Source organism: Aquarana catesbeiana, linkage group LG01, assembly GCF_042186555.1.
Source record: "Aquarana catesbeiana isolate 2022-GZ linkage group LG01, ASM4218655v1, whole genome shotgun sequence".
Taxonomy (NCBI): Eukaryota; Metazoa; Chordata; class Amphibia; order Anura; family Ranidae; genus Aquarana; species Aquarana catesbeiana.
The window spans coordinates 215300878-215322543 of NC_133324.1; the positions used below are offsets into that span (position 1 = coordinate 215300878).

At 41.8% G+C, this 21666-nt stretch overlaps 1 protein-coding gene across 2 annotated transcripts in view; it reads left to right on the top strand.

The window, feature by feature from the left end:
- MEGF10 (multiple EGF like domains 10) overlaps positions 1–21666 on the top strand; it is a 211011-nt gene that overhangs the window by 64323 nt on the left and 125022 nt on the right. For both annotated transcript variants that reach the window (XM_073624959.1, XM_073624949.1), the window contains exons 3-5: positions 1469–1570; positions 2608–2708; positions 10463–10555. In XM_073624959.1, the coding sequence (XP_073481060.1) occupies positions 1469–1570; positions 2608–2708; positions 10463–10555 (296 nt within the window). The remainder of the gene's footprint in view (positions 1–1468; positions 1571–2607; positions 2709–10462; positions 10556–21666) is intronic.

A 21666-nucleotide genomic window follows, 5' to 3' on the forward strand; every position in this document is an offset into this window, starting at 1 on the left:
GGATAACAGCGTAATCAGAGGATCATTAGGAATCCCATCTCCAACCAGTATATGATACAGTTAAAGGATTTTGTCCCAGAACAGGGTGATAAATGGGCAGGTTCCCCATATATGTATCATAGTACCTGGGATGTTCATGCACCTGCAACAGAGGTTTAGTATGAATAAAATCTTATAAATAACGCTCCTAAGCTCTGGTAGATATGGAGGCCTTGTGAGTAAACACTAGTATCTTATCCCAGTCTATGTCATCCTCAGTATGAGCAAGGCCCTCTTGCCACTTTGAGAAAAAGCGTGGGTTCGACGGATGTGTCTCATTCAGGAACAAAAATTATTTTAGTAATAAATATGAAGTACTCTTTGCCCATATGTTTCCCTACTCTCCCCAAAAGATGCAATTAACGCAGACAATTGTACCAAATTCTTACATATTTATTAATATAATAATTGCCTGTTTAATTGCATGTTTTGGGAAGGGTAGGGGAAACATATGGGCAAAGAGTATGATATATTTATTAATAAAATAATTTTCAGATAGAATGTGTATTTATCCCCTGTATTTTATTTTATTTTTTTCCTTTTTCACCTTATTTTTTGCTGTTTGCGTCCCAGAGAGAGACTTAAGAGGAAGGGACAGGAATTGTCTACAGAATGTGAGAATTCTACCCTAAGACAGTGGTCAACAAAACAAGTGTCTCCCATGGAAGATTTTTCTCACCACTTTTTGAGTGATAACTGTGACAATTTGTATTTCCCACCACTTTTAACTTGGTCAATATGGTCAGAGGGTCAGTCTACCTAGGAAAGAAACAAGCAGCAATAAAAACCTTTAACGGCCTTTAATATTAAAGTTAAAATGAATGCAGTCTGTTAATGGGGTGCTTTCTGGGGGTCCCAGAGGCTAATATCAAATATAGCTAGGAAGTTGACACTTTGGTCCACCTCCTGCCACCTTGAGAGCCACACTAGTGGTCAGCGACGCTGCTCATCACCTTCATAGACCAATATTTTGGCTTTGGATGTAGGAGGGCCAAGTTGTGAAATTGAAGTTGGTATTTGCTTAAGAAACATCCCAGGTTTTGGGGACTTCTAGAAGATATGTGAAGCACCTCTGGATGCTGCAATAACAGTCTACTGCCTGTACACCATAATGAAAGTAAGTACAATTTCACTTTATAGTAAATAGTTGTTGCAGTAACACCCACAAATCTCCTCCTGCATATTTCTCTGGTCCTCTCTAAACACATTTTTAAATATCCCTAACTGTGCTATTGCTTTCAAACAGTGTTCATATTTTAAATAAAGGGATTTAGATCAGGGGATCTTTTACATTGTAAAGTGAAAAACTTCCCAAAACTTTTTTTTCTAGTTACTTACTTGTTGGAAAAGTGACTTTATTGTTCAGAAAAATCTCAGGGTTTGGGTAATATTAGCTGACATGTAATATTACTTTTGTGTGTCTTTTCAGCTACTCTGTTACTGTTCAGGAATCCTATGCACATCCATTTGATCAAGTCTACTACACCAGCTGCACAGATATACTAAACTGGTTCAAATGCACTAGGCACAGGTATGTATTGTTTGTTTCCAGTAGTCACCAATAATTCCGATTAATAATTCATAAACCCTATATTGCTGTGACAATCTTAAAGACTAATTCCAGGCATGGCATATTTTATTCATATTTACATTGCCCCAGCTTGGACCAAGGTAACTATGTATAAACCATACCTGGCCGATCCCCATGGAAGCTGGAAATCACTGAAGGACAGACACCGCTACTCCAGTGATCTGCACGTGCTTCCAGGTCCCGTGCTGAGGACCAGGTCTGCTGCATTGTGAGCACAGGGGGTTGGAAGCTTGGCAATGGTGTGATTCAGAATGAATGAATGCAAAGCGTTCTCTGATAGACAAGGTGGAGAGGGGTGGAAACATCACACTTTCCACCTCATCCAATCAGACAATGCTTTGCAGTCATAAAGAAAATGCAAAGCATTCTTTGAATGTCTTCCGGGCTGAGAGGCAGGTCTCCTGTGTTCACAATACATCAAGCCTGGCTGCTCAGGACGAGATCCAGAAGCAATGATGTATTTTTAATCACTTTCTTTTCTGGTGATTTTAGCCGCCAGGACAAATAGAGATGATGAATGTCCCAAAGAGTGAAATCAGTAAACCCCCCTGATCAGCTGACATGGCTGTACAGAGCAAGCTTTTTCTCAATGTTTTTGTGTTGGACTATAGGATCTTGCCTCTCTGTACTGGGCATCCTCCCTCTGTCAGAAATACAGAGGGCAGATCTTGGAACTAGGGCCTTTGGCCTGCATTTTAAATATAAAAATATTTAAATTTACGACTATACTATAACAGGAACGGTAGAGCCATAAGGATTTAGGGAGTATGGTCATCAGATACATATTGAATATTAGGATAAAAACAGGGGCACAAGTAGGCTTTGTTGCCCTGGTGAGTGTAATTTTTTACATTATTACTGAATTTTACCTGTAATGTGCTTTGTGTACATACTTATACAGTTAGGTATGTAGCGCAAGCTTGCTGCCACAAGTGTGGTCTATATTAATTCTTTGTTTGTTTCTTTTTCTATGACAGAATAAGCTATAGAATTGCATATAGGCGTGGAGAAAAAACTATGTACAGACGCAAGTCTCAGTGCTGTCCGGGATTTTATGAAAGCAAGGATGTGTGTGTCCGTAAGTATATTTAGTTTTTTATTGAATCTGATTGACTGTTGGCATAAAACAGTTACTTTTGTGGTTCAGATGATTTGAGCAGTGGGGCTCATTGTCTGGTCAATGTTACACAAAAATGTACTAGAAAATAAATAACTAAGGAATGCAAATGGAGGAGATACAAAGCTGTGCTGAAGGCCTTAGATATTCTAAGAACAGATAGATCTGCAACTTTACATTTGCATTTATTTCCTGCATGGTTAGACTTCCGTCTATTAAGTATTGTAATTAAGAGCAGGGCAGGGGTCCCGGTGTGGAAAGGTGCAGTGTGAGATGTGGCCCTGTGTAATTTACTACAAGTTAATGCATACTTTACGTTTTTTTACTTGTGCATGTACCGTGTTTCCCCGAAAATAAGACCGGATCTTTTATTCATTTTGGCTACAAAAAACACACTAGGGCTTATTTTCAGGGGATGTCTTATTTATTTACGATATGTCCAAAAAGGTTTCTTCTCGTCAGCTCAGGAGTCAGCATTGTGAAATTCTGTAATTCCAAAAATAAACCCTAGTTAAAGACCTTGTAAAATCATGTAATCCGTTCTGTAAAAAGATTAACATATCTTTCGGCTTATAACACACACCCCAAGTTTAGGAGGGAAATTTAAGGAAAAAAACTTTTAGGAGGAAAGTTTAAGAAAAAAAACTTACATTTTAAATGCCCATCAATGCAGCCTTATCAGTGTCCATCTGCAGCCTTGCCCATCATTGCAGAATGATCAGTGTCCATCTGAAGCCTTGCAACACAGTGTCCATCTGCAGCCTTGCCCAAAATTGATCGGTTTTAAACTGTTACTCGAACGAGCGCCGCCGGATGTCCTGTGTACTCGGCTCCTCTCGTCTCGTCTCACAGTCCCGCCCAGTCCTGCCCCTTGGACGACTCCTATGATGGACACAACACCGGTCCAATGGCAGGACCTAAATGCTAGGAGGCGGGACTGGGCGTGACTGCGAGCGGAGCCTAGCCGAGTACACAGTACACTCGGCTCTGTCTATTTCAGCGGTGCTCGTTCCCTCCTTCTCCTCCGAGGCAGCGGTTCGGTATAACACGCACCCACGATTTCCCCTGATTTTAAGGAGAAAAAAGTGCATGTTATACGCCGATAAATACGGTATATAATGTCCAGTGTGTCGCCTTGTATAACTTTATTCTGGAAAATACCTTGTATGCAGCACCGCTGGACGCTCACCTGACCCACCGGAGCTCTTCTTCCCCGCTCCGAATACTGCAGAGGGAGGGGCCGAGATCCCTGCTGACGTCAGCCCGCTCTGAGCTCTGCAGAGGGAGGGGCTGCTGATGTTAGCCGGGAGGAGAGAAGTTCTCCAGCGGGTCACATGAGCGCCCAGCTCTGTAAATTAGGTATTTTTCACAATAAAGTTAGATAAGGAGACACACTGCACATTATAGAATATTTTTACAGAACGAATTACATGATTTTACGAAGACTTTAACTAGGGCTTATTTTGGGGGTAGAGCTTATATTGCAGCCATCCCAGAAACTCACGCTTATTTTCAGGGTAGGGCCAATTTTCGGGGGAAACAGGGTACAGCGGTGAGCTGGGCTAGCATACCTCCTGTGTTTGGAAAGTGGATGTTAATTGCCAGCTTACCTTGAGCATTGGTAGAACCTGATGTGGTGTTACTAGAAGTCAAATAGGGGATTTCTGTAGCCATGCAATGTTATCTTCACTCAGTGAGGCCTTCATACTATGTTCACATCTTCTGAGGTCAGAGATCTTACTGTGTCTGCAGACAAACAAGTAGGGTTTCCCTTAGGCTGACTTATAAGGAAGAATGTCTACTTTGATTCATATGCCACCCATTTGTCTGTAGCTTGTGTGCATTGCGGGGCCTACACATGGGAGAAGCAACCTGAGGGCTGTAAAATCAATGTGGAGGCTATGCTATGAGTATCATTGTGGGGCCATTGAAGTGTGGATTTTATGTTATAAGGGCACAACATGTCTAAAATCTTCAAGTGTGACCTGCCTCACTATTGCTTAGGCTGTCTGTTCATCCTTTCAAGCTTCTTGTTGATCCAAATCAAATATAACTGGTAGTAAGAGTGAAACAAAATAGAATTCATTACATAGAGCAGAAAAATACCCTTTAATCAATAATATATAAATACATTTCACTTACAAGGTAGCGATTGATCAGAACATGATACCATGTAGATAAACTCCAATCTGATGTCAGGTGCATAAACTATTACTTCAGAAATGCCAGCAAAAGGAGAAATAGCGATCAATGATGGAAAGGCGTTAAAGGACACTGAGCAAACTAGGGGTGAAAATGCCAATATTTGTCCAGAATAGTACCGAATAGAGAATGTGATAGCATCCTAAGAGAAAACTACCTCCAGTTACATTTTGCGAAGCCCTGCCCTGTCATCAAAGGCCTTCATCAGGGAGGACTTTAATGTGGAGGTACTTTTCTCCTAGGCTGCCAACTTAGTACCTCATTCATTACTTACTATTCTGTACAAGTATTGGGATTTTCAACCCTAGTTTTTTCAGTGTCCTTTAAAGCCTTTCCATCATAGGAAGCTCTCTCTTCTTTTGCTGGCTTTTGAGTACAGTAAGTCCCCTATATACGAACGTTCAACTTGTGAACTTTCAAAGAGGTGAACATGCGTTTGCATGCCCAATCGTGTAAAGCTGGGTACACACACTCAGTTTTTTTGTTCTACCCAGCGGGCTGAACGGAAAAAAACTGACAGATTGCCATACCAACACAAGCAATGTTAGTGGAGAGATCTCCCCTGCTGTGGTTTTGTGTTCTGACAGGGCCCCCCCTTTGTCTGCAAGAGCTGATCTTTGTTGGACTTACAAATGAGCACCCAAAAAGGAACTTGTTCATAAGTAGGGAACTTACTGTAAGTGATTGTTCGTGCATCTATACTGTGACCAGATGGGAGTTAGTCTACCTGGTTATATGCTCTAATCAAATTACTACTTTGTAAAGACAATTTATACATCAATGATGAAAGGGTGTTTTATCTGCTCTATGTAGTGCACTCCGCTTTGTTTCACTCATGCCTGCAATTATAAGTTTTAATGAAAGTACAGCTACTCACTAATAATGCTAACTGTGGGTCAACGATACCTTAGAAAGAGTAGCATTGCTTAATTTGATCATATGGTCTTCTGTTGTAGGTAGAATGTGTGGTTTAATTATGTTTTTCTTTTTTGAGTAAATGTGGTTATTAGGGCATGCAATATCTAACATTTTCTTATTCAAACATTTTTATTATAGAATAAAATTGGTTTACAAAGACCAAGAACAAAAGGGAGGAGTCTCAACAATAGAAGTGGTGAGACAGAGCATACAATAATTCAATATGAAGATAGGGACACAGCCCTTATAGAATGTAGGCTCAAAAGGTGAAGCCAACACAGGGATCATAAAACATCCTATAAAATACAGTTGCAGTGAGGCAAAATTAAACCAAATAACACAATGGTAAATAAGAGAGATAACAGGAACCCCATATAACTTCCGGAGGTTTGGGGTTTTATTGCGAAGCAAACCCAGTGTGATATTAAGGAAAAAGGGAGGTAGTAGGGGGAAGAGATTGGGGGCTCCACTGCTAGAAACAATAAAGGTGGGGAAGCAGTGGTCTTTGAGGAGTGGTCGCAGACTTAAATGAGCTAGCAAGCCTATATTGGTGGGGTAGGTCCCTATTACAAACAGGATAGTAAAGGTCCGGAGATTAGAAGAAAGAAAGGGGGGAGGAAGCAGAAGACAGGGAAAGAGGAAAGAATGTGCCAGTGAGATAAGGGAGGCTAGAGGCCAATCCTGAGGGGCAGGGGGAGGGGTGGCGTAAGGGGAGCCCTGAAAGGTGGGTTCCGGCTGGTAATAATGAGAACAATCAGGTAGATAGTAGTGTAGTTTCAAAATCGGCTGGGAGGTATTACTCTACCCAATATATTTCTTGACCTTATCTATCAGAATTGCTTCGACCTTGGCATGGATCATAGCTCTAGTAAGTCTATTCTTAGTTTCCGCAATGCTAAGGTTAGGGGTTTTCCATGTCTTGGTAATAGTTTTTTGGCAGCGGTAGTGACCTGCAGGAAAAGTTTGAATTGTTGTCTGGTCACGACAATAGCTAACATTTTAACAGTCAATCACTCCACTTCCCATGCTGTGGTAATACTTGCTTTCATGTACAAATGGCATTTGATTTCATCAATTTCCATAAGCATTAATAATGGGCATCATTATGTTTATATCAGTGAGAAAGCTTATCTGTTGTTGGCTCCACATCTGGTTATGTCAGGCTATTATCATTTGAATACAATAATTCATGTAATATGTCTAGATGTCTACCTACTTTATAACACCTGGAACACAAATAATGCCCTTGTATTCTCTGACGTGGTCATTTGGGATAAGAAACAAAATTCCCTGTTTTATTAAAAAGGAAACTGTTTATACTATAGTAACTACAATATATTTGACAAAACAAAATCTTTCCATCCTTCAGTGTTTATATCTATAAATTATTTTGAAAGATAATAATGTGTTTTATGTTTGTATATAGAAATGTATGAGTTTCCTGTTTGCTGGAAACCCATTTATGTGGAGGTTCCCAGGGATTGGCAGAGGCATTTGTAAAAAATACTTTTCTCAGTGTCCAATAACATGGATACGGCTGTGTGCTCTGGATGCACAAATTTTCATAAAGCTTATGTAATAACTTAGAACATAGTCGAGCAACCAATCAGATTTCAGTTTACTGTGGCCAGATCAGTAAAGAATTAAATCTTATCTGCTGCACACATTTACAATACATTGCACTGCCCTATTAAGGAAACCCACTTATCTACTTTTTTTAAATGGCTGCAGCCTACAATACTTATTAGTATTTACTAGAGGTATTTATAGAGCACTGGCAATATACATAGCACTGTAAATTCAAAGTCCCTGCATCATGGAGCTTACAATCTAAAGTCCTTAAAACACATGCATGCATACACATACCAGGGCCAATTTAGACAGGAGCCTGTAAATCTCTGTAGAGACAGTAGAGACTGTTGTATCTACGGGACAGGAAGTAAAGACAAATCTCTTAAATGGAATGAAAAATACCAGGTTGTAACCATTCCCTACTCTATCCAAAGCAGAAAAAAAAGTTTTGATTTTGGATATAATTTAACCCTCCAGTGATAAGTGTCCCCCCACCATGGAAAAATGCAGATCACTGTTTTCAGCTTCAATTTCAGTGCAAATTCCTAGCAAATGTTTCCCCAATTTGAATTTGGCACTGTTGATATTATTTTATAAGCAGCTGTTCAAATACAACACTTCATGCTTTATTAGGAACATGAGCTGTAAGATGAGGAGGGAGACAGGAGACTGCTCGAGTCGCTTTCAATAGTAGGAAGTGCAGACTTTAGGGGGGAAGTGTCTTGGTTAATAAAGATGAAAAGAGAAATAAATATTAGTCCTAAAAGACACATTTTGGCCATTATACAGTATTTTATTTTTAGCTTCACAAAATAAAGGAAGATAGAATAGTTAAAATACAGATCAGTACAAGAGGGTCCAGAGGGCCCTGCTCCTCAGAACTTACAGTCTAAATGTATGCTGTAGGAACCATATAAAATCATATTTAAAGGAATGTTTTGATATCCAGAATGCTCCTAGGCTATGATGCAAAATGTACAAATAGAATCATATTTAATGACTGATATAATTCTTTGTACAGCTATGCCTTGTGCATTGTAACAGGTTTCTATACAGTTAACTTTGTTACTATACTGTACTCTGTAAACTCATTTATCAGATTTGCACCTAATAAATGTAGTTTGAGTCTCTGCTCACCAGGGAGGGGTATTTTGAATATTATATAATCTATGGCATGTTTATATATTTTTTTGTAGAACTAGTTAGGTTTGAAAATGTTATCCATGTGTATTAAAAGTGTAGATTTTTTTTAATTGGTTTGAGATTATTTAAGTATGTGTTACATACAGTGTGTGCTGTTTGTAAGTTTTGTACAATGAATATGTTTATGGTGTCCTGAAATGCAAAAAATTCTCTAAATGGTCCCCGTGCCAAGCAGCTGACTTTCTTTATTTACAATATATCAGGCTAGCCACTAGAGCACGGGACACAGATGCAAGTGGAAAGTGTTGGAGTAGAGGTGTAGTAGCAGTGTAGTGTCTACTTAAGTGATTTGCAGCTTCCAGGGGCAACGGGCAGGTACCATATATACATAGGTACATTAGGCCACGCTCAACCAGCGTAACTATGTATGTATGGCAACATACCGATGCCAGGAATTTTTATTTAATGTTGATAGCATTTCCTGGGCTTCCTGAACATAACAGTATGGAAACTGTGACTGGCTGTCCCAGCGACCACATGGTGGGGAGACCATCCTACCAGCTTTTGAATATAAATAATGACTGGGAGCTGTCAGTGACAACACAGTCACAGTGCTGGGGGTGTCGAGTGGGCATGCTTCCAGCACTATACAGCTGCCCTGGCTGTATGCCTACACGTGGCAAAATGGTGTTAAAAACCACCACTGTGGCTGTTTTTTCGGGAGCAGTGATTTTAATAATGCTTAATGTGAAACAATAAAAGTGAAATATTCTTTTAAATTTCGTACCTGGGGGGTGTCTATAGTATGCCTGTAAAGTGGCGCATTTTTCCCGTGTTTAGAACAGTCCCTGCACAAAATGACATTTCTAAACGAAAAAAAAGTCATTTAAAACTACTCGCGGCTATAATGAATTGTCGGGTCTCTGCGATACAGATAAAAGTTATTGAAAAAAACGGCATGGGATCCCCCCCAGTCCATTACCAGGCTCTTTGGGTCTGGTATGAATATTAAGGGGAACCCCGAACCAAAATTGCGTGGGGGTCCCCCCAAATTCCATACCAGGCCCTTCAGGTCTGGTATGGATATTAAGGGGAACCCTTATGACAATACCATGCATATAAGCCTTTAAAATTAGCACTTTTGATTTCTCCCATAGACCTTTAAAGGGTGTTCCGCGGATTTCGAATTTGCCGCGAACAGCCCAAATTGTTCACTATTCGGCGAACAAACACCCGATGCTCAAGTCGAACTTACTTTCAACTCGAACATTGGGTTCATCCCTAATAGTTTGGTGTTCTTGAGCATTGCTTTAACTGCCCACCAATGCACAAGAACAGAAAGAAATATACAAGCGGTGTTTTTCCAATGCAACGCATCACAATGCACAGTAGTGCTGCAACACATGTGCATTGGAGCTGCTTTGCCTTGGTACAATGGAGTCCAATTCAGAATGAATGGCACCACAATGTGCTAATGCTAATGCATGTAAGAAGACCCAACAATGTGATTAGGCCCAAACGCAAGCAAAGGAATGTTTATTTTAGCCATGTGACTGTGTTTTCTACATCCCATTGGACTTTGGCTGAAAATAACTGTATTTTTTTTAAAATAACGACCCTTATTTTGGTGTTTTAAAATCATGAACTGAACCTAATAATTCCATTTTATGCATTTATGTTAATGGATGAATATAAAATGTTTTTGCTAGCATTAAATATTTCACCTCTATCTTTCCTCTTTATATTAGCAAAGAAATACAAAGTATAAAAAAACAGCGTGTATAGGGAAAGAGCCCCATAGTTATTAGAATACTGATTAGCTGGTTAGAACATTTGGCTCTGTTACATTTATTCAGCTTTCTCTCTTTTTGATGTGACAGCTCACTGTGCTGATAAATGTGTCCACGGCCGCTGCATAGCTCCTAACACCTGTCAGTGCGAACCGGGATGGGGAGGACCCAACTGCTCCAGTGGTAAGTGTCCAGCTGCTGCTGCCTGTCTCCAAATGTTTCTTCTGTTTTGTCCTTTCTGTCTGGGAATCAGTGGTAGCATGCATATGGTTGTGATAGCTGACTTAGCCAGGGATGAGCTACTTTATGCTGGTTAACTGTTTGCAGCCATCCTTCTGAAATCTGTGGTTCTGCATCTTTTTTAGCATATTGTATTTTTTTCACGGTACTTCCTGTTTTTCATTGAAATTATGCAAAAGCTTGTATTAAAACATTAAAGCATTGACAATGATTCAGCAAAGGTTTTCAGAGCTTGGGTTGTGTACTTCTGGTGGCTTGCGCATATATGTATATGTACTTTATATGTATATGTAGGTTATACATGGATCTATGTGCTGTACAGCCCTTATTCACACTGGCAATGACATACATGTGATTATATGTGTTTATACGTCATATCTAAGGGTCGGTTCACACATGGGCAACACGACTTTAGCGCGACTTTGTACCGCGACTTCAACGCGGCTTCAGCGCGACTTTAGCGCGACTTCAGCGCGACTTCGGTAAATTACGAGGTGACTTGAAGTCGCCTCCATGACAGGCGACTTCGCCTGTGGCCAATCACCTCTCTGGGAGGGAGGGGGGGAGGGAGGGGTTTTCTCTGCAAAGTCGCTTGACTTTACAGAGAGATCCGACTTGCAGGCGACTTACATTGAGTTGAATGGGTACAAGTCGCCTACAAGTCGGATAGAAGTAGTACAGGAGTCTTTTCTGAAGTCGGAGCGACTTCAGTAGTGTCAATTAAGACGCTCCCATTGCCTACCATGTTAACCTAAATGCAAAGCGACTTGGGGCGACTTGGGGCGACTTGAGGGCGTACAAGTCGGATCCCAAGTCGCCCCAGTGTGAACCGACCCTAAATGCAAACAATGATTTTAAATAGTATAATTCATGTTGTGTGTTTACCTGCCCTTAGGTGCATTCAGTTAGAATTCTGTGTATCCAGGGGCAGATTTGTTACTCTGAGTACTTATAAAGCTGATAAACCAATAAAAACGTAAACAAAATCTGCGCTTGTGGTGAGGTAATTCACAAACAGCAGCTAAGCACTATACCCTGATACCAGGCATTCAACAAAAAGAGGTGCGGTGCTGCACTGGTTTGATTTATATGCATGCAAAAGCTGACCATACATGGATCAAAATTCAGCCAGTTCAGTAGAAACCAGCTGAATTTCGATCCATCTATGGCTGTTCCTGTTCATGAAGTCAAACGATCGATCGACTTCTTATTAACCAGCTTGATGGAAAACTTTAATTCGATCGGTGCATGCAGTCAATAGGCTGCAGTGCTGATCAGTGTATTCTCATGGCGGGGGGAGGAGCAGTGCTAGGACAAGATCATCTAGAGCCCAGGGCAAACATGCCAAATTGTGCCTCCCCCCCCCCAGCAACATTATGTGTCAGCAAAAATCCCCCCCACAAAAACACTGAGCACTAATCTGCATGCTTGCCCTCTAAGCATAAATCACCCCCCCTCCGAGTAAAAATCTGCCCCATGCTGAAATCCCCCCTCTCAGCACATATCCCCCCCCCCCCATCCCCCAAATAGCCGCAGCTCAAATGTGACCCCCCGAACAAAAAAAAAATCATCCCTCCTAGCACAAATCCTTTACCTCTAAAATGTCCCCTCCTTGTACACATCTTCTGCCCCCCCCACTTCAAATCTCCCCTCAGAACAAATTCCCCCCCAAATCTCTCCTCCTAGCACAAATCACCACCCCCCCCATTTCCCCCCTCCCAACACAAATTCCCCTAAATCATCACTCTTATCACCCCCCTCCCCCAAATTTCCCCTTCCTAGAACAATACTTACCCCCTGCCACCCCCAAGATTCCCCCTTTTCCAACAAAAATCCCCTCCTCCTCAATCAATCTCCTTGTGGTGCCCCCCACCTCACATGTTACCACTGTGCCCAGGGCAGCCGCCCCTCATGCCCACCCCTTGTCCTGGCCCGGCCCTGGGGAGGATTCCTGTTATCAGAATACATTGACACAGCGTAGAGGATTCCTGTATTCACTTCGAATGTGTGGATAGAGGAGTTGGTTCAGTTTTTTCATTCAGCCCACTGGATGAATGAAGAAACTGAACCATTTATGGCAAGCTTACTTGCATGTAAACATATGAAAGTACATGTAAGCTCCTGTAAACATAGGTACATTTAGACCCCTTTCACACCGAGGGCGTTTTGCAGGCACTATAGCGTTAAAAATAGCACCTGCAATCCGTCCTCAAACAGCTGCAGCATTGTCTCCAGTGTGAAAGCCTGAGGTCTTTTACACCGGAGCGCTGTGCTGGCAGGACGGGAAAAAAAGTCCTGTCAGCAGCTTCTTTGGAGCGGTGAAGGAGCGGTGTGTTTTCCGCTCTTCCACCGCTGCTCCCCATTGAAATCAATGGGGCAGCGATGGGGTACCGCCGGCAAAACGCTGCTATTGCAGCGCATTGCTGGCGGTTTTAGCCCTTTCTCGGCCGCTAGCGGGGGTAAAAGTGGCCAAAATGCGCCGCAAATCCGACGGTAAAACGCCGCTATAAATAGCAGCGTTTTACCGCCGACGCTATAGGCGGCTCAGGGTGAAAGGGGTCTTAGGGTACACTCAAACTGGCAGTTTTAATTGAGCTTGGGCACAGTTTTCCTTCTTGGTCTGGCTCATTGGTGTAGTGTGAGTGCTCTGAAAGTGTATCTACAGGTAAGCTTATAATAAGGCTTATCCTTTGGGTACTGTATGTAGCGGTGTGTTTGCCACTAGTAACTAAAATCCACCATATCACCCTTCTGCCAGACCTCCATATATCACTTCTGAGACAATGAACAATCATTTGCGTTGTTTTGTTTTTGTTTATTGGGGGATATAACTTGGTTGGGGGAAAAGGGTATAGGGGATGCCCATAGATCAAATTACTTTGCCATCATATTTATAAATTAGAACTTCGATTGAAGAAATGATGCACATGTATAGCAACTACAGTCTTTTCCCTGCATCACCATGCAGATTATTGCTTCTCCTCTGCGTAACTCCTGCAGACTATTGCTCCCAGGAATCCTTCCCTCCTGCACAAACTTATTCTGTAGAACATTATGCTTCTTGTCACATCCTCTTCTATATGCAAAAGATCCCACTCTGAATAGTCTCTAATGCTGACTCTGATTAGTTGCTGCTACTAGGCCAGAGATCTGCAGTACCTGTCCCCGGAGGCCTAGTAGTTTAGTAGCATGTGCTGAACGGTGGACTACTGTTCCGATCTAGTCCAGCCTGCAAATCCTGCGCCCTTGGACCGCATCGATTTGACACTATTCCCCACAGTCTCTCCTCTGTTTCAGAACTCCTTATCAATGACCATGTAAAGATGAGGACTTCACCCATGACCGTGTAAGGGCGAAGTTCCCTCACAGCTCTCCCGGGCCTCCTCCTGCGATCGGCGCACCCCCCCCCCCAGATGGGGGTGCCCTCCTGCTGCTGCCTAGTACTCCACTCTCCGCTTCTCCCGGCCAAAAACTCCCCCCAGTGGCCTGTTACCTCATCTTATATGGGAGGCCTGCCCCCTGCCAATTCCAGTTGGGGATTCGTCAGGGCTCCTCACATGAGCTGCCTGCCACTCCAGTCCTAGGCCCTGCCCCTTTTCCAGAACTTTCTCCCTGGAAGCAGGGGAGGAGCCTTAGCACTGAAGCACGGGTGGTCACACCCACTGCTACTCTAACCACTCCCTGCCCCCAGGTCAAAACAAACAGGCCTAGCCTGAAGCATAGGCCTGCCTAACTTTACCTGCACTGGCAGTTTCTCTGACAAAAATCCTCACTCTAGCACCTACCTATGATAAAGGGTGCTACATGTAAATATCTCCCAAAGGTGCACAGTTTAAGAGATGTTTGCATGGATGGCATTTACATGCGGTCCATGGAGACAGCCATGCTGGGGCTGTGAATCCTACGTGCATGTGCAGGAGTGACGTCATCATGGCTCAGCCATTCAAACGGCTGGGACTAGCGCATTATGATATTACTCTGGGGGGGGGGGGGGGTGCCGCAGTTTTCCTCTTTTAAATGCTGTTTACTACCGCTTGAACCGTGCTTAGGAATGGTGAATCGTACTGTACCCAGGACCACTTGGAAGGGGTGATTCTGGTAATGGTTCACTTGTGGTCTGGGAAAGTTTGCTTCATTGTGAGTTCATAGCTGACTGAGCACAGAAGCAGGGATAACTGTGGTATGGTTAGCAGAGGTGATGATGTAAGTGTGCCTGTGAACACTTACTTATAGCTCAGTGCAAGTGCAGGCCAGTGGGGTAGGCAGTCAAACTCGGGCATGGTTCAATGTGGTCCATGTAAATGTAGCGTAGAGCTGGCCATATACTACTAGATTGCTCTCATTAGTCCTGAGGGGTGAACAGATTTCATACAGCATGGGTGGCCAAATCCCTTTGGTGGGCTATTCTATTCTGACTGCCTTCAGTGGTGACCGTCAAAATATCTGAACAATGGCTACATCTAAATAGGCTAAAAGACAGCGCTAATGTGTCAACACATAAATCAAAAAAAGCAGCAGCTTAAAGTGAGATACACAACAAATAGATAAAAAATAAGAGAAGCCGTGCTAAAAATAGTCCCAATTATTGTAAGAGGAACCTTGATTGAATGTCATCACAAATCCTTTTCCCAATGGCACCACTGTGATTCACATCAAAAAACTGCACAGCCACCTTAAGAAAAACTTGCTTACCAGATAGCAAGCAAAATAGGCATATGGCTATAGCCCAGCCAAGACCTTTGCTTGCACGGATCATCTTAGGAATGAATATCACAAGCTAGATGGCTGTATTATCTTTCACACACTGGCACCGCTGTGTAGTTCGTAAGCATCTCTTTCAGCAAAGGACCCAAAAAGAAATACTGACCATAGTGTAATCTTGTCTAGCTTTTTAATAATATGAAAAGCAATGCACTTTCATTTGCTTGTTTTTAAAATCATATATAAAACAGACCTGGCTGGCTCGCAACAAACGCCCATCCTCCTAGTACGACAGCATAGTGACGTCAACATCTGATTGGATGCAGCTGCTGTTCAGCTGACAATTTTCTGCCCGGTTCAATTAAGAACTTTTTTTTTTAAACAATAATTTTTTATTGGTATTTTTTTTTTTACACAACCTACTAAACATAAAACAAGAGAGATAAAGAAAAAAAAAAAGAAATAAAATTAGGAAAAATCATTTCCAAACAATAACGATGGAAAATACCCTAATTTAACATTTCACATGCTGTTGCAATATGGATCTATACAAATATTCAACCCTACAGTAGCATAGTCCTATTCGCTCATCCAAAACACGCTGTTCTGAAAGCATTTATTCAAGGTGCAAAAGTAACACTTGTTATTTATTTAGCATCATTTCTGTCTCCCCATGGCCCTCCGTTCTCCAATACTCAACCTCCTTCAAATATATAGCTCAGAATGATCCTCCATACTCCTCACGATTGAGCAACCATATTATGATTGTATTAAGCAATGTGTTTCCTTGTAGCTGACTTGTGGACTTTCGATAGAACAGCCAATAATATAGACCCCATTCGTACATCACAAGCCCGCCGAATCATCGGCTTTGCAGTATTCTAAGAGAAACCAATGCAAATGGAGCCAGTCCAGGCACCGCTAGCCATGGCTCCCAAAGTTTATATAATTTAGTCGTTGTGCCCCTATTTCTATAAACCTGTTATTCCTTTAAAAGAGTATAGTTTACCTGAGTATGCCACTCCTCAAATGATGGAGGGCTAGGTGACAACCATTTCATGGCAATAAGCTTGCGAGCTATGAACAGCAATCTATTAATAGGTACCAGAGTCAATTAAGAACTTAAGAGGACCAAAGAAGGCAATATCACCAGCACACCGACTTCTAAAGTTCAAACCAAACTATATTCATTACCAAGAGAAATTACGTTAAGGGCCTTTTTATTTCTCAGGGAGTCATTGTACCTGAAGAAGAGGTCCTTGATGGCCTTAAAACTTCCTTTTCTGTGGGTAATCAATAAACATTCTGTTTGCATTTTTGAAGATGGTGTGCTTATGATATTGCATTCTTTGGACTTCTATTATGGCAGTGCCATCCGCCTAGTCACCACAGTACTGCTTTATGGTCAGATGCTGTAAAGAGTGCTGGATTCTCTGTAATTATAGCCTAAGATGATATGCTCATTTTACTGGTCAGCTATGACTAAGGCTGAAATTGTCTGACACGTGCCAATGCCTGTATTTGCTATAAACAAATAAACTTGCATTGTGGTATTTTCAAAAGTGCTGGTGTTTTGTGGCTTGTTACACTCATGTTACTGTCATCTACCTATTGTACATGCCAGAGCAGGCATTGAAGTTTAACCAGCAGATTGGATGTTTCTGCTTCAACAGGCTTCTGAGCACTGGGCTTACTGGACATTTTTGCTCAAACCAGATGTAATGGGAATACATGCAGTATGATGTGCAATTTAACATTCATTGCTATGTGTTTTTGGATGTGTTAGAACGCAATTGAAGGTCTCCTTACAGTTACCTTAGAGATAAAATTGCTGGTCAATGCACCCAAAGCTGGATGTTTTCAATATATTTCTATGGTGAAAATAAAGCCAGTAAAAGACTGGGTGTCATTCAAATAAATGAGAGTTACAGTATGTATGCAGCCGTGATAGAGGGAGGACAGAGTGTAAGTTTGTGAGTGAGTTCTTGGAGTATTTAGTGACATCCAGTCCAGCCAATGCAAGGTTGTAGCTGAAAAGTAATGGCACAAGTGGTAGCATTAACAATAGACCTATACTTGTACAGTTTATAATTGTAACAGTTGCCTGTAGGGAAGGATAGCTGAAGAGTAATTGGGGGCTAAAATATTTGCCTGGTTCTCAAGATTTCCTTTACTTCTGTTCACAAGTGTGAAGCTCTAGACATTTGGTCATATAATTTTTATAACAGATCATGTGACTACATTTCTAAACCTCCCACCTGTGGCCAGCACTTAGGGAAAGCCTGGAGCAGCATTTTCCCCTGGAAAAGAAAGCACTTTAACTCTACTATAAGGGCTTATTCACAGCAGCCTGCATGCTAAAGCAGGCTGTTTTAGTATGTGGGCTGTTGACTGTTGTGTAGTGGCAGTGAGGGGTGGTGCCCTGCGTTGTTACAATAGGGTCACTCATTAGATCAACAGGTTGTTCATTATAGAAGACTGGTTGGATATAGAAGGGTCATCTTAATATGGTCTCTCATTAGAGCACCAGGTCGTTGGTTATAGAAGACCGGTTGGTTATACAAGGGTCACTTTATCAGGGTCACTCATTAGAGAACCAGCTGGTTGGTTTGAGACTGGTTGGTTATAGAAGGGCCCCTTTATTAGGGTTACTCATTAGAACACCAGGTTGATGGTTATAGAAGACTGGTTGGTTATAGAAGGGCCACTTTATTAGGGTTACTCATTAGAACACCAGGTTGATGGTTATAGAAGACTGGTTGGTTATAGAAGGCTCACTTTATCAGGGTCACCCATTAGAGCACCAGGTGGTTGGTTATAGAAGACTGGTTGGTTATAGAAGGGTCACTTTATTAGGGTTACTCATTAGAACACCAGGATGTTGGTTATAGAAGACTGGTTGGTTATAAAAGGCTCACTTAATCAGGGTCACTCATTAGAGAACCAGGTTGTTTGTTATAGAAGACTGGTTGGTTATAGAAGGGTCACTTTATTAGGGTCACTCATTAGAGCACCAGGTGGTTGGTTATAGAAGACTGGTTGGTTATAGAAGGGTCACTTTATTAGAGTTACTTATTAGAACACCAGGTTGTTGGCTTTAAAAGGCTGTTTGGTTATATAAGGGTTACCTTAATATGGTCACTCATTAAGGGGCCAGGTCATTGGTTATAGAGGACTGGTTGGTTATAAAAGGGTCACTTTAATAGGGTCACTCATTAGAGCACCAGGATATGGTAGTAACAAAAGACTGAGCAAAGACTGGAAACTGAGCATAGTTTTGAGGAACATTCTGGAAATAATGTAGCCATTCATTTTGCTTTTAACATTCATACTGCAGTTGTTAAATAATCAGTAGCTAAATATACACTATATTGTCAAAAGTATTAGGATGCTTTCATTTACACGCACTTTAACTTCAATGGCATCCCAGTCTTCATCCCAAAGGTGCTCTATCAAGTTGAGTTCAGGACTCTGTGCAGGCCATTCAAGTTCCTCCACCCCAAACCCGCTCATACGTGTCTTTATGGACCTTGCTTTGTGCACTTGTGCGCAGTCATGTTGGAACAGGAAGGGGCCATCCCCAAACTGTTCCCACAAAGTTGGAAGCATGAAATTGTCCAAAATGTCTTGGTATGCTGACCCCTTAAGAATTCCCTTCACTGGAAATAAGGGGCCAGGCCCAATTCCTGAAAAACAACTCCACATTATAACCCCCCCCCCCCCATTAAATGATTGGGACCAGTGCACAAAGCAAGGTCCATAAATACATAGTGAGTAAATTTTGGGGTGGAGGAACTTGACTGGCCTGCACAGAGTCCTGATCTCAACCCAATAGAACACCTTTGGGATTAATTAGAGTGGAGAATGTGAGCCAGGCCTTCTCATCCAACATCAGTGCCTGACCTCACAAAAGCGCTTCTAGAAGAATGGTCAAACATTCCCATAGACACACTCCTAAACCTTGTGAACAGCTTTCCCAGAAGAGTTGTTATAGCTGCAAAGGGTGGGCCAAAACAATATTGAGCCCTACAGACTAAGACTGGGATGCCATTAAAGTTCATCTGCGTGTAAAGGCAGGGGTCACAATACTTTTGACAATATAGTGTATCTACTGTAATAACATTTTCAATTTAAACTTCTGATGCCATAGCAGACACCTACCTGCATGTAGTTGTGCTTAGAGCTATACTGTACACTGAAAAAAACAAAAAAAAAACAAACCAAAAAGCCCACTACACTCAACTGAGTTATTCAAAGAAGCCTAAATGTTTTTGTTACATACAGTAGGTACTGTATAGGATTCCATTCCAGCTGGTTTACATTACAATATAACACGTGCCTTCTTTTTCTTGCTCTCCAAAGTGCAGCGCTTTGGCCACAAAATCTGTATGTCTATAGGCTGTGCCAGGGCACAAACAGATTTCCTGGAGGTCAGATTAGAATCTGATATTCATTATCCTTCTCGGGTGCACAGCTGGCATTTCTATTCACATTTTCCTTTTTGAGTGGGTGTCCAGTTGTTCCCAATGCCTTTAACAGCTTTCATAATATGGAAAATCATTTGTTTATGGATATACGTTAGAATGTGTTTTTTGTGTATGTTACATAGTTACATAGTAGGTGATGATGAAAAAAGACACAAGTCCAACCTATGTGTGTGATTATGTGTCAGTATTACATTGTATATCCCTGTATATTGCGGTCATTCAGGTGATTATCTAATAGTTTCTTGAAGCTATCAATGCTCCCCGCTGAGACCACCGCCTGTGGAAGGGAATTCCACATCCTTGCCGCTCTTACAGTAAAGAACCCTCTACGTAGTTTAAGGTTAAACCTCTTTTCTTCTAATTTTAATGAGTGGCCACATGTCTTGTTAAACTCCCTTCCGCGAAAAAGTTTTATCCCTATTGTGGAGTCACCAGTACGGTATTTGTAAATCATATCCCTTCTCAAGCGTCTCTTCTCCAGAGAGAATGAATTCAGTGCTCGCAACCTTTCTTCATAGCTAATGTCCTCCAGACCCTTTAATAGTTTTGTTGCCCTTCTTTGTACTCGCTCCATTTCCAGTACATCCTTCCTGAGGACTGGTGCCCAGAACTGGACAGCATACTCTAGGTGCGGCCGGACCAGAGTCTTGTAGAGTGGCAGAATTATTGCTTTATCCCTGGAGTTAATCCCTTTTTTAATGCATGCCAATATTCTGTTTGCTTTGTTAGCAGCAGCTTGGCATTGCATGCCATTGCTGAGCCTATCATCTACTAGGACCCCCAGGTCCTTTTCCATCCTTGATTCCCCCAGAGGTCCTCCCCCCAGTGTATAGATTGCATTCATATTTTTGCCGCCCAAATGCATTATTTTACATTTTTCTACATTGAACCTCATTTGCCATGTAGTTGCCCACCCCATTAATTTGTTCAGATCTTCTTACAAGGTTTCCACATCCTGCGTAGAAGTTATTGCCCTGCTTAGCTTAGTATCATCTGCAAATACAGAAATTGAGCTGTTTACCCCATCCTCCAGGTCGTTTATGAACAAATTAAATAGAATTGGTCCCAGGACAGAACCCTGGGGGACCCCACTACCCACCCCTGACTATTCTGAGTATTCCCCATTTATCACCACCCTCTGAACTCGTCCTTGTAGCCAGTTTTCAATCCATGTACTCACCCTATGGTCCATGGCAACGGACCTTATTTTGTACAGTAAACGTTTATGGGGAACTGTGTCAAATGCTTTTGCAAAATCCAGATGCACCACGTCTAAGGGCCTTCCTTTATCTAGATGGCAACTCACCTCCTCATAGAGGGTAAATAGATTAATTTGAACGATTCTTCATGAGTCCATGCTGATTACTGCTAATGATACCATTTTCATTACTAAAATCTTGTATATATTTCCTTATCATCCCCTCCAAGAGCTTGCATACTATTGATGTTAGGCTAACTAGTCTGTAATTCTCAGGGATGTATTTTAGGCCCTTTTCAAACATTGGTACTACATTGGCTTTTCTCCAATCCGCTGGTACCATTCCAGTCAGTAGACTGTCAGTAAAAATTAGGAACAATGGTTTGGCAATTACTTGACTGAGTTCCCTAAGTCCCCTCAGGTGCAAGCTATCCGGTGATTAATTAATGTTAAGTTTCCCAAGTCTAATTCTAATTCTGTCCTCTGTTAGCCATGAGGGTGCTTCCTGTGATGTGTCACGAGGATGAACACTGCAGTTTTGGTTAATGAAGCCCCCCGATACCCTTGTGAAGACTAAGGAGAAAAATAAATTCAATACCTTTGCCATCTCCCCAACCTTTGTAACCAGATGTCCTTCCTCATTCTTTATGGGGCCAATATGGTCTGTC